The sequence below is a fragment of the Prinia subflava genome, chromosome Z (assembly GCF_021018805.1).
Source record: "Prinia subflava isolate CZ2003 ecotype Zambia chromosome Z, Cam_Psub_1.2, whole genome shotgun sequence".
In the NCBI taxonomy this organism is placed as follows: Eukaryota; Metazoa; Chordata; class Aves; order Passeriformes; family Cisticolidae; genus Prinia; species Prinia subflava.
Window position 1 is genome coordinate 49,915,465 of NC_086283.1, and position 14,073 is coordinate 49,929,537.

Below are 14,073 nucleotides of genomic sequence, written 5' to 3' on the forward strand. Positions count from 1 at the left end.
GTTCTCTTGAAGGTGGAGGTCCATCAGGAATTAGAAATGCATTTCTAGTCCAAAGAAAGCATCCATTCTGAACACTTAAATGCAGAGAAATTTTCATTCCAGGGCTTCAAGAGGGTTAGGTATATATTTTAAAGCAATGTAGAGGTCAAAATAGCCTCTTCCTTCACCTTTAAAATATTTTATTGTGACATTACTTCACACAAAACTACTGGTGTTTATTAAAACATTTGAACTAGTGAAAATACAGTCTTTTGCAGATATACATATGAAGATTGTCTCTCATATTCTTATAGTGGCTACACAGCTTATGTGCTTGTGGCTGGCTATTTAAGAGTATTTTTATTTTCTCAAATTCTTGAGTTGTACTGTGCTTTATATAATCATTTAGCAGTGAGAGCACTGGTGAACATTTTGTTTTTGATTTTTCAGTGCTATTATTTTTTATTCTGGTGTTACATCTGTGATATTTTCTTAATGATACATGTTCCAAGATTTTGGTTATCCTATGCATTCTCTGCTAATATGCAGAGAGCCTGCAGGAGTTCTGGGAGAACTAGGGCTGCAGAGGAGAGGGAGGTTGCTCTCCTGGATCTCAGAACTGAGTCAGAATTCGACCAAAGTGCCAGTCCAAGTATGAAGCACCTCACATGCAATTCTAGGCCTCTTCTGGCCTAGGATTTGAATTTCAGCATTTGAGAAGTGAAATGAGCAAATCTCAGTGGCACAAAAAGTTGAGCCCCTTAGGTATATTTTGTTGATAATTAAGTGGGCATAATTATCTTCTTTGTGTCCAAGGGACCACTGCTCACTGGAATACTCTTTAATAACTTGTGAGCTCTCTGATGAGGCGACAAGTTGCAAAGCTAGTTGCAAAGCTCTCCCATTGCTCTGTGCCCCTTGTCCTGTTTCTTCTGCTTGAAGAAGCAGGGCAAAAGTAGTGGGACTGAGCCAGATATGGGAGAAATGGATAGTGTGAAGGTTAAAGATAGTAGTGTGAGGTGGCAATGTATGATGATGTACAAGTTGAGAGAAAAATGGAATCCAAAATTGAGGTAGACTCTTCTGGGCTTGGGAAAGGGAGTGTAGGACTAGGCAAACTAAAGTTATGCAAACAGATGTTGTGATGAAGTGAGATAAACAGACGTGGGGGAAATGAGGGAAAGAAAGTGGAGGGATAAAAGCAGAGCCTGAAAGGACAAGCAGTGATAAAATCAGTATACTTGAATTTTGTTGGTAAGTGTTTAATATATAGCTGAAAGATCAGAAACAGGAGAGAAGGAAGAGTGTTGGTAGGTGAATCTGAGATATGAATGTTGCCATAAATAGCTCCTGAAGAACTTCCCCTAAATCTGCTAAACAAGTGTGTTTGTCCTGTTAGTACTCAAAACGTAAAGGGATGAGAAGTTTAGAATAATATAATAATATCCTCTGTACTAGAGCATAGCCACCAGGTATTACAGAGGAGGAGATGCCACCTTGAAAGTTTTCTTCTGGCACAAATGAACTGCAGCTGTAGAATTAGAGCAAACAAGGTAAAGACTCAGAATTTTTTTTCACACAAGTGTCTGTAGAGGGTCATTATGCATCCAGCATCCTGCCAATGATGTGCCTAACTCCCTAGATGGGTTAGCACAAAGTAAAACACTAGAAGAAGACTGCTCAGGCACTGGTCAAGAGAAACTTCTCATTACCACCAAGCCATAGGATGAAACAGAAGATGGAAATAAATTCCGCTGTTTTGAAAATACATGTCATAGGCTTTGACCCAAGGAATCATCATGTCCATACTATGTCTTGCTCAAACAGTTTTTGTTCATGCTGCACGTTAAAGATTTTTTTCCTCAAAGAACTTGAGATGGCCTTTGGGGGAACAGGTTATAGCTCTAATAAGATGATTTTTTTCATGATTTGTACAGTTAATGTCTTCAGGAGGCATTTGTGAGCATAGATTCTGCAAGGAACTTTACCTTCTGTACATGAAACTTTGTTAAGAATGTTTGTTCTCCTGGTAATGCAGTGCCTTAAACAGACACTTGCTCACCCACTTGATTTGATCGCATGTATACCAGTAGAAGGAAAAATAATACTGGTCAGTGTCTACAGTGTAGACATGTTTCTGTTCATATTTAATATGCATGTAATTGCGTTACACTGTTGTGTAGTTTTATTAAATTTTAAAACTTGAATTTGTTAAGTTTGCTAACCTGTGGTTTAAATTCCATGCAGGGTACCATATCAATTTCTATTTTAGGGACATTTTTCATTCAGTATTTCTTCATGACATTGCCTATGGTTTTACTGTGAGGTTTTTCTAGAGTGTTGTAGCAGCTGAATTTTAAAGATAAGGCAAAATCCTTTTTTATGATTAAAGTTTTTTAAAGTGTTTGTATAATCCAAGACTGTTTGACTTTATAAAGAATTTACCACCCCACAGCAGTAAACCATTTCAGAGGTAACTGAGTGGTGGCTCAGGTGTAGAAGAGATGAATTGTAATCTCTTCCTGATTTATGAAATAGAATGGAGCTTCTTGAGTGGCCATTCTCCACAGGCTCCTGATTTACACTGTTGAATTGGAAATAGTAGCCAAATCCCCTGTGCAATCTCTTCTGCATATGATATTCTGGGTCCTCAGTGCATGCAGGCTTAATACCCTACATGGAAACTGTTACCAACTTGGCAGCTTACTTTGCACTGAGCTTACCAAGGGTGCATGCATTATGCTTCTTAATGAAAGGGTTCAATCTGCCTTCCTTAGCCTTCCTAATTAACTTGTATTTTCACCCAACTGAATGCTTGGAGCCCCCCTGCCTCTCATTTTTTTTTTCTGTATGCACTGCACATTTTGCCTTCTAAATAAGTTGGTGTTTCTTCCTGTAGGATATTGGTGGACAATCCGTTCAAGTGTTCCTGTGAAATCATGTGGATCAAGAAATTCCAAGAGACCAAGTTTTACACAGAAACTCAGGACTTATATTGCATAGATGACAACAATAAGAGGACAGCCTTGCTGGATATGAAGGTCCCGAACTGCGGTAATATTCTTTTAACATAAAACTACTGCTAATTTATTGTGAGCTGGGAAAAACAAACATGCTGTTTTACAAAGTACTTCTCAGGATGACAACAATGCTCTAAAGGAGAAGTTTTCAGTAGAGAAGTTAACCACTCAGTGGTATTTTGCCCATCATGGAATGGTTCTTGGAGCTTTGTAGAATCACAGAATCACAGAATATTCTGAGTTGGAAGGGACCTATCAGGATCATGGAGTCCAATTGCTGACACTCGTGAGACACCCCAAGATTAACACCATGTCCCCAAGAGCATTGTCCAAATGCCTTTTGAACTCAGATAGGGTTGGTACTGGGACTAGTTTCATGGGGGGGCAGTTCCAGTACCCAACCACACTCCAGATATTCAAACTAAACTCCCCCAACTCATGTTCATACCATTTCCTTGAGTCCTGTGGTTGGTTACAAGTGTGAAGAGATCAGTGCCTGCCCCTCCTTTTCCCCTTGTGAGGAGGTTGAAGACCTCAGTGAGGTCTCCCTTCAGTCTCTTCCAGACCAAGTGACCTCAGCCACACCTCATATGGCGTCCCTCCAAGGCCCTTCATGTAAACATGTTTGTTTTTCTCTTGAGCCTTTAAGAATATAATTATTCAAGTGCAGGGAAACAGAATACTGATTATAGATAGCACACAGATATTATACAGAATGCATGTGCCTTTGTTGAACTAAATATTAGTGTTTCCAAGCTCAGTAGACATTGATAGCTCAATTTTACCTACTTGAATTTTTTTCAGGTATTTACAGTTAATGAAGTTGTTCTTTTCCTTCAAAAATACTAGTATTAGGACTACAGGACGAAAACTCCGAATTACATGCTACTTGAGACAAATTAGCAGCAGCTCTGTTCTTCATGCAAATAAAACTCTGCTGAATTCACTTCAAAGGCTATACAAAAGCTATATCAAGCTCAAACCTGTGGCATACTGTAGCGTGTTGTTTTCAGGTATATGGATCTAGGGAAAAAATTGAAAAAATTATCCAACAATAAGGCCATCTCCTTGCCTTTTATTTTAACACATGGTTTTGCTGCGTACATATTGTACTTGGGCAGCTGGGGAAAGGTTTCACTCACTAGCTGGAGATTTCTCCTCCTCTTTGTCTGAGGGGCAGAAATGGGGTGTTTCTAACATGATGTCACACCTGCTGGATTCTGGAAGCAGAGTGGGAAGCTGAGGTCCCATCAGCAGGCAGGCAGGAAGGAAAGGGAGGCAGTGGATCTTCGTGGGGGGCTGATTTGGCCAGGAAAAACTGTAAGTGAATGTGACTAGTAGGATAAATTATACCTTTTCTCCTTCCATCTTTGCCCCTTGAGTGTCCTTTTCTCCACTGCCTGTGTGGAGGCTGTGACATCCTCTGATAGCAGCTGCCAGCAAAGAACAGCCATGGTGGGGGCTGCTGCAGGCCCAGCAAGTGCAGCATTTAATGTCAGTAATGTGTTTTGTGGCCTCATACCACTGCTAATCTTGTGCCCAGCTTCTTTCTGGGGTCAGGTGTGGTGGCAGAAATGGTGTTAGTGTCTTGTGCAATCAAAAAACTCAGGGAGTCTTGTGAGCTGCAGAGTTGATTTTGTGTGCACCAGGATCTGATTTACCTGAAATGGGATATGTAATACCTAGCTGAGCTAAATGGACCCAACCTCCTGCTGTAGCTGGATGGATTAGAAAGTAGATTAATGTGCTGGGTGTAGAGAGGTTGGCTGTTGGACTGAGATCAATTATTGCAAAAGAGAAACTCCAGCACATTTTGTAACATTCTTGGCTGGCACATCTAGAAGCTACCAGGTTGCTAGGATTTTCCTTTGAAAACTTTTGATGTTAACTACCCAGAATTAAACCTGTGAGACATTAGTCCTTTCCCCTGACTTCTTAACCATCTGCAGCCAAAACAGGCTTGTCTCTGAGCCCTGGATGCTGTTTAGGTGCATATGTGTGTACACATGCGTGCATCCTGTGATATCTTGACTAAAATACTTGTCATGACAAGGGAAGGTGGTACTTCCAGCTAGAATAGGAAAAGGAGGAGGGAAGGTGAGTATATACAACCTTTAGACTGGAATTTGCAGTATGTGCAATTTGCATAAAGAAAATATGCATTGTATTGAAGGTCTGAGTGGATACCTCCACATGCATACAAATCATTTATGTTAGTTTACAGCATCCAAATATCACAAAAATTTATATCATTTTTCCTCCTCTTTTTTCCCCTTTCCTTTTAGCAGCTGTTTCCTCTTAATTTACTTTTTCAAAATGAACCAATGCAGGACATAGATTTTTAATAAAGATGACAACATGTCCTTTTCCTAGCCATGGAGTAGAGAATCCCTGGTGAAGAGCAATGACCATATTGGTGGTCTGTGTTCTGGAAGATATCTGACAAATCCAATGCATGGCTCTTGGTTTCAGTATCTTTGCAGATATTTTTCCGTATTTTAAAGGGCAAGACTTAGTTTCAAAATAAAACCCCCGATGAAGCTGGTATATTTAATTTCCAGAACCTTTTGAGAGGCTAATATGTAGAACTGAAACAGAAGAGGAATTCAGCTTTTGACATATGATTTTTTTCCTGTGAACTCTGATTTTTTTAACTCCCCTTGATGTGAAGAGAAGTATTTGGCTGTGTAGGCTTCTGCATTTTTTTAGTAAAATATTTTCTCTGCTTTTCTAATTTTCTCTGCTAATGAAATGGTTTCATCTCATCTCATTGTTGCATTGTTTTCTTTTTTTTTAAATTTGTAAACTAAGCGATTGTGCATTCTTCTTTGTATTAAGGTGTTACTACTTCATAGTGTTATAGTAAGAGACCTATACAATATGTAATAAATGTTTTGATAATAAGATGTCTTTCTGCTGTGTGCTGTAAATGAATCTCTTGCTGGGATGGAGGTAGAGGCCAGTGTGGTTTCTTGATCACAGGGCTTTGGTTTGCAGGTAATTGATATGAAAATTAGCAAATTTCTGTGGTACTTTGCTAACTTTGTATGGTGGAAGTGTTCAATAATGTGCTGATTAAAGATTGACTGCCATTTAGGTGTCATCAACTTTGTGATTTTTTTCTTGAGGTTTAAAGTCAAATTTACTCACTACCTAGGAGCTCCTTTCCTAGATATTAAGGAATATATAAAAGTGGCTGCAATATTGAAAGTGGCAATCAATAATTGTTTTTCCAACTGCATTTGAAACGTGTGTAGATATGATAAAAATTGTCAAATTCTTCTAGGTTCTAGGATCACATGTGGTTACTGTGTCAAAGATTTTCAAGTTGCATCTACCACAGTATTAGAGCCTCTTTTGAATAGAGATGGTGGTGTTCAGTTTTTCCATTTTCAGAGCATTTGGCAGTTGTCTGTACAGCATCGACAGCACCACCACCTAGGACATCTCGTTTTGTTTCCACCTGATACATAGCATTAGAAAAGCAATAAAGAGAACTAAATGAGTAAACACTTTGTTCTTATTAATGCTTCTAAGCTCTGGTGGCTGTTGCCACCAGCGTCTTAAGTCCTTGGAAGCGAGGCATGTTCTGTGCCTTGCATAAAGTCACTCAGAAGACGGTCAGTCTGCCGATCACCTGGAACTCACTGAATGCCAGGGAGGCAGGACCATGTCCTTGGGACTAATTGTTAATGTGTTGCTTGCTGCCTCAGGTAGACATTGTGTCACTGAGCCGTTATCATTGACTTCAGTGATACTGAAATAAGTCTTTCTATCTTCTGGTGTTTTGGGAAAAGGCGTGGCTTCTACAGCTGCAGTCCTGTGCAGATTTTGTATTGCTTTGCATCTCAGTATGGTTAGTGGCATTTTGCCTTATCTGGCCAATTTAGTTTTGTATACAGAGACGTGGTGCTGGATCTTTCAGTTTTGCTTACTGTGCCAGCTTTGGATGCATTTTTATCATAAGCTGTTTCTTTAGGTGCCTTCTTTCTTGTCACTGGTCATGTATACATGCTACAATCTACTGAGCAATGTTGCAGGTCAGTTCCCTGTGCTAATTTCCCTTGCATATCACTAAGGTTGTGTTCAGACTGGCTGGCTGTTTACATCTGCAGCCAATCAGTGGAACTGTTGTCTGGTCTAAGAGCTGTGGGATTTAATGAATTCTCACATTCTTTGCCTCTCTTCTCCAGCACACAAAATACCGTGGTGTTGCTCTTAGTACTAAGATACTTTTATATGATTGAAAAAATTTTAGAAGTTGTTGCAATGTAGAACTTCAGGCTAAAGCAACTGCTTGCCCATTTCTTGCTTGTTGGGAAAACTCATGATTTTTAACATAACAATTGCTCAGATGACTGAAAAGGGACTGGAACTGGGTCTAGCTTCATTTAGGCCTGTGTCTGGTGATTTTGGTTTTTGTGCTAGAGGTAAATAAGTAAGTGGTAATATGAGATCGGAGGCAAGTGGTTATAAATCCTAAGGAGGAAAAAAGGCAAACTGAAGGATTGACACATTCGGTTTTTTGAATTTACAGAGAAGATTTGTAGTATTACTGAGCCAATAAAATAAGCATTCGATCTTAGGCAGTCGCAGTACAATGCAGTCTAAAACTACAAGCAAAGGCGTAATCTGGTGGGTGTTGACATTTTTTTCCACTATCAGACAGATTTCACCGATAAGGCTGTTAGAAGGAGAACATTACAGGCAGAATTAAGTGAGTTTAAAAAAAGCCTAAAATGTTCTCAGTGTTTGTGTTTCAGGATATTCATGGATTCTCTAGCCTATGTTGTTTATTTTGGCACAAGAACTAGATGTGGTGCATGATGTGGGGCGGCAAACTCTTCTTATTTTCTCTGTAAGAGTTTTCATTCTTATCTGTAATCATGAGGTATGTTGAAAGAATGAAAAATGAAGGACTTCATTTTTTGTGAGACTTTGACAATAATGGGGTTTCACTGTTGCTCTCAAGTTGACTTAAAATTTTTCAAACTTAATTAAAAGAATTCTCTAGCTTTTAGGTGGAAATAATCAAAAACTTTTGGAGTTTGAAAAGGCAGCAGGAATCTAATTTTCAAAGATATGTGTGTAACTTTCTTCTGAACACGCAACATTTATCTACTTGTGAGTCAAATATCAACTTTCATGAAGATGTTTGGACATGACCATCTATGTAAATCAGGGATTGTGAATTATATAGTTGAGCCACATGTGGCACGTGTGAATGTCTCATATTAAAAAAAAAGCCGATTTTTGTCTGATAATTCTGATTCAAGTTCTGCTTTAATGTCAACAAAGGAGATTGTAATACAAGGTAGATAAGAAATAGAAAGAGGTAAAGCATTATCCAAAGGAAAGAAGTGTCTCTGAACTGATGACATTGTGCAGGTTTACAGAGGTACTCTCTGTGCCTGACTTGACACATCTGTGTAAGTGTGGAGTACTGATCTGCTAAGGAGAACAGCTCTTTGACTCTTTTCTGGCAGTATTCTTACTTTGCACTGCCCATGTGAAGACTGGTGGCTAGATAACTCTGTCCTGAAGTCTAAAGAAAGTGCTGTTTTCTTAAAAAAGGAATCCTTTCATCAAGGCATCCCTTCAGTAATGTACTTGGCATATGCTATACTTGGTACCAAAAGTGAAAATCCTAATTTTACATTTTTATGTTGTTCTCTGAAAATGTTGCTGTTTGAGGATCACGTGTTTATCATGTTGCAACATTAGGTGGGTCAGCATTATTTTGGGTATTTTCTCAATCATTTTGAGTATTTTCTCAAATCACATGAATTTCTGCAGATAATCATACATGAATTGCAACTACATTACATACACTTAGTGAGTAAGACTTTGGTAGAGGTTTGCATAAGCTGGTTTGGGCCTCATTGACTTACACTTCAAAGGCTGTTTAACTCCCAGTTCATCTGTTAAGCTTGTGGCTGACATATTCAGCCCAATGGCCTTAACTGTCTTTTGTTTTCTTTTGAAAGCTATTGTGCATCAACTGAAGCTTAAATGCCATATAAGAACAATTTCTCCAGATGTAATTTAATTTCCTTAGCTGTTTGGAAAACATGGTCAGATACCTTCATGATACTGCTAGCAAGGGAATGTTGATAAGGTTGATAGCTTCTATAAAAACACTTTAACTCAAAATTCTTGCAGACAGTCTTTCTATTATTGCTGGGGACCAGGTAATAGTATGCAAGATCCTATTTTATTCAGCAGCTTCCTATTAGAATCCAGACTACACCTAGGAGTCTTAAAAGAAAGGTTCCGGGAAGAAGCTAAGGAACTGATGTAAACCTTGTAAGTGTAAGCCCTTCATCTGGTTTGAAATAGAAGCAGTACTGTTCAAGAGCTTCTGTAGAGGTTGACTGCAGATGACAACTTGGTGTCCAGATGAATTGTGTAGGTTCACATCTGTTGTTGGTTTTTGGCTGCACTGCATTTGTGCTGGCATTGGAAGCCCTGGATGCCGTGACAGCTCTGTGGAGACAGTGCTTGTCGCTGTGGTGCTGAAGATGAGTTAGCAAGTCTTGTGCTCTTCGCTGTGGCATGTCCTGGCTCTATGTAAAGAAGTTTGCTTCTAGTGAAAATTTTAGCTAAGTATGGAGTGATGAGGTGTTTAAAGGCAAAGTAATAATGCATTTGATCTGGGAAAGTGTACTTTAATTTAGACTCATCATCATCTGATAGAAACTCTACTCGTTTAATTGTTTTCTGTAAAGGTTCCCAGTTGAAAGTGGCATGCCATGAGAGGAGGCAGATTTCATTTAGTATTTTAAAATATTTGAGTGGCTCAGTGAGCTACCATATCTTTCCTTCTGCCTCCTGACAGAAATAAATTCTGCCAGACCTGTGCAAAGTACCATTGGTACCTTTGTTCATTGTGAAAAACACCCATCAGTATTTGCTGTGCCACTTGGCAAGCCTGTGTCTATTCAGTGGTGATTCAGTGCTTTATTCAGTGGCTATATAGTCTCCTGAAGATTTGAAGAAATTTTGATCCGGGGCAGGTTTTTTAAATTTGCATTTACACACAGTGGGCAGAGTATGGAAATCTGGGGTAATGGGTCATAATCCCAGATACATTTTCATCTGTTCCTCTTAGACCTTTAAGATCAACGCCTTTACTTTCCGTCTTAACTCACTGGAAATTTCAGGTTTGGTTGTTCATGACAGTAAAATCCTAGTGAAGTGGTGGAGGGTAGTGCGTGGTGGTTAGTATCGCAAAATGAAGAGTGGAGAGGAAAGGGATCTTAAAGCTTCAGAAAAAAATTGAGATGGGGATCTTTGGGCTCCAGGAGATAAATGAAAGATGAAAATTCGTTTTAAATGTTCTTTATTTCAGTTAATTCTGTATATTATTTGCCTAAAATATTTTTTAATCTTCATTGAATATGTTTGTGCTTGTCATCTTGTAGCAACTTCTCTGACAATTCTGCAGTTTTCTCTGAACTGAGAATTTAGATTCTGTGGTCATGCTAAAATAGAAAATGGAAACAATTGCTTGTGTTTCTTTTATTCATGCTTTGCTTGTAAATTTTTGGGGTATCCTTTTTATAGTCCTTTGAAGATGCAGCGAGGCTTGAAATCTGATTGTTAAGTGAAACCCAAGAGGTGAATCACATACCCAACAGCTCTTATCTTTATAGCTAGAATTACTAGAAAGTTTCTCACTGTTTTGGGTTTTTTTTAAAACCCGTGAAAGCACATAGGAAAAGACCTCTGGAGTTTGTAAAACTTACTGCTTTTTCAAACAAGGCACAATTTCAATAAAATGACACGAGGAACATTTTATTGTCATATCCTGTTTTCCATACATTGATACAACCAGTTATGAGCCAGTAAGAGCTCTGAAATTTCTGGATCTGTGTGACAGTTCATGACAAATTTCTTTGTCAACCATCCTGTTTTCAGGCTCCAGACAGTACAAGCAGTGGTTGTTACCAGAATATACTCTTGGTGATGTAATAAGTTGTACGTTTTATCCCTAGAGTGAAAAAGCCAAACCAGGAGGACCAAGAACCCCAGACTGTATTGGAACCTTATGTGAGAAAAATAGACTGATTTGAATCGCTGTGCCCTAAGAATTGCAGTGGATGTGTTATAAATTAGTGGTTCTGGTAGGCTGCCTTGAATGGTTCAATTTGATAGATGTTTACTGCCTCAGTACTATTTTAATAATTCTGTGTCTGAAATATATATTAAAAAATGGTTAAGGATTTTGGGTGAGGATTAAAATTACCTGGTTAAAAATCAGATGCATAAAAAATGGCCATTTTTTCTTGGTAGCCTCTGGTTCTTGTCATCGAACAAACTGAAGTCCAAAAGCATGCCATGCAAAAAGGAGGTGACCTGGGCCGTGTTGAAAACCATTTAATGATACTCTGTCATGTCTAGACTCCTGGAAGTTTGTTGAAAGACCAGTAGAAATCAGGGACTTAGTGTGCAAAGGATGGCATAAATGAATGCCATATTGAATTTGCAGTATTCTCTCAGGTACTAATTTTTTGATCATGTGATTTCTTAGGTGTTAGTGAAGCTAGTTGACCGTATTGAGAGAATTTTTGAAGGTTTTTGAACAACTGAAAAAATCCTAGAACTGAGGAGGTAAAATTGAAGCAGAAAATGTGAATCTGGTATTAATTTTGTAAAAATTTTTATAACTGCAAACGGGGAAACAGTATCTCTGGTGTAATGGTGGATTTGCTTCTCCTGGCTTAAGACTACCTTCTTTTAAATGTTCCTTTAGTATACTGGCTAAAGTTCTTGGTGCTAAGAGTTGAGTTAGAGTTTTTATTTCTCTATTAGATCATATCCTTCCTTTGACATATAGTGACAGTCTGGCTCTAGGAAGGCCAGTTTAAGTTTTCTGTGGAAAGTAATAAGTAGCAGCATGAAGACTTGGAAAGCCCTCTAGGAATACAGGCACATTCATTTTCTTAATTTCCGTTGACAGTTGTGTAGCCAAATGTAGTAGTAACCTTTGAAAATGGCATCCCAAGTGTTGGTTCTGTGGTTGCTGAAGTCCCAGCTGTGCACAGGGAAGATGTGAGTCATTCCCTAGTGATGCTTGACAGTTTCACTGTCTGATGGCTTCAGGCCATCCTTTTGCACTAATCATGGTCTGTGAAGGTAAATGCCCCCCCTCCCCCAAACCCTACTTTAAGGAGTATTTGTTTCTCCTAAAACATGAGATGATATTTGGAGAGACTCAGCTGACATAAATGAGTTCCTCCTGCTTGTCTCCAGTTCTGTCTAGTTGTGCTGGGGTGAGGGAAGTGACTGCATATTCTAATCCAGAGCTGCCTATTCCTGGGACTAAAGTGTAATCAAGCTGAATATGAGAAAATACATTCTGTATGCAGTGAAAGTGTGTAACTATTATGTGCCAGTGCATAATGGAAACACATGGGTTTTAGTGTATGATTTCATGTCTCAACCTGCGTTACTCTCTACATTACAGTTTGAAGTTCTCAGTAGCAGGTTCTGTCCTCCCATTTTTGTAGAGATTGAAAGGCTTTGAATGGATTATTGAAAAGAAAGATTAATAGAAAACCAAAATAAAACAAGATGGTCTTAAAAAGATAATTCAGAAACTGTCTTTCCTCTGTTCCACTAGAACAGGAGAGTACTCAATAAACTTGAATATCAGTGAGAAATTCCAGAACTCATAAAAGGGAGTGGCACTTGTATATAGCCTGTATACAACAGTTTGCTGCAGAAGGTTAAGTCCAAGAATACAGCAAACTTGAAAAATCAGTCAGGTACTAGCAGGGTTATTGCTGATATCCAAAGTTATAATAATTAATTCTATCAAAGTTTGGAACAGAAATTGTGTTTTGAGCTTTGAGGCATGGAGTAATTTGTCTCACAGATACCAAGATGAAATTTGGGGAAAGATGATGTCATGTCTACCTTGTACAGGCCCTTATGCTACAGTCTAATCTTACTATGCTGGCAGTGTACAAAAATGTTTAAGTATGCTATCTGATAGTTTGTATCAACTGCTGTTTACAAAGTCCTTTAAAATGTACATCCCTATCAACAAAAGTGATAACTATCTAACACACTGTATTTAACCAAATTAACTAGGGAGTAAAGGCAGCATGGTTGAGTACCTCTGTAGTTCTGTAAGAGTCAAAGTGTTACTGGCTGATATAAATGGTCTCACACTACACTGGGCATACAAACTGAGCATTTGTGTATATTAAGGTCCATCATGTTTTTTTAACATACAGTTATTTTTCAGTACAGTTCTTAGTGTCATTGGTTTGCTGGTAAAAGAAATGTATCTCATGGCTAGATGAGGCCTTATGTGACTGTCTTGCTTTTCCCAAGCAGAGCCACCTCTCAGCTAGTGTGGGTTCTGCTGTGGAGCAGTCTGGGTGCTACTGGAATTAAAAGCAAAATTAGCCTGCAGTTAAAGCACACTATCTCAATATGTCTAACCAGAAAAAATTAATTCCAAGACAATTCTTGTGTTTTCCACCCATGTTATGACTGGGAAAAAGAGTAAAAGAAAACACACACATTAATGTGATTTCTAATCTATTCCATTCCATTCCATTCCATTCCATTCCATTCCATTCCATTCCATTCCATTCCATTCCATTCCATTCCATTCCATTTGTGCCTTTTTAGATGCAAGGGCCTTGCAACTGGTTTTTAGTGTAACTTTATGAACACGCAGAATAATAAGCACTGTTATTTCGCAGCCTTCTGGCAAGATGCAGCATGATGTAGTTGTTTCTATTTGAGATGTAACACCAACATGACACGTGCAGATTTCTGCAAGTAAAGTGAACTAGATCTAGTCCTGGGTGAGAACCAGAGCCAGTACCAGAGGAATTAAACTTGAGTTGCTTATCCTATAAATAAACACATTGCAAGAAGAAGTTGCCTCAAAACTTAACAGCTATTTAAAGGGGAGCTCTGAGGGCCAAAGTTGTTTTTATTTCTGCTTGCATGAGAAGTTTCATATGAAATGATGTGGTGGTAGGAACTGTGCCAGTTTGCACAGTGAAATGCTAATTTATCATGTAGACCTTCTCCCAAGTGGTAGGGTTAA

At 38.7% G+C, this 14,073-nt stretch overlaps 1 protein-coding gene across 5 annotated transcripts in view; it reads left to right on the forward strand.

Moving 5' to 3' along the window:
- Positions 1-14,073, forward strand: part of NTRK2 (neurotrophic receptor tyrosine kinase 2) — a 196,306-nt gene that overhangs the window by 25,355 nt on the left and 156,878 nt on the right. For all 5 annotated transcript variants that reach the window (XM_063422390.1, XM_063422391.1, XM_063422387.1 and 2 more), the window contains exon 5: positions 2,879-3,033. In XM_063422390.1, coding sequence (XP_063278460.1) covers positions 2,879-3,033 — 155 coding nt within the window. The remainder of the gene's footprint in view (positions 1-2,878; positions 3,034-14,073) is intronic.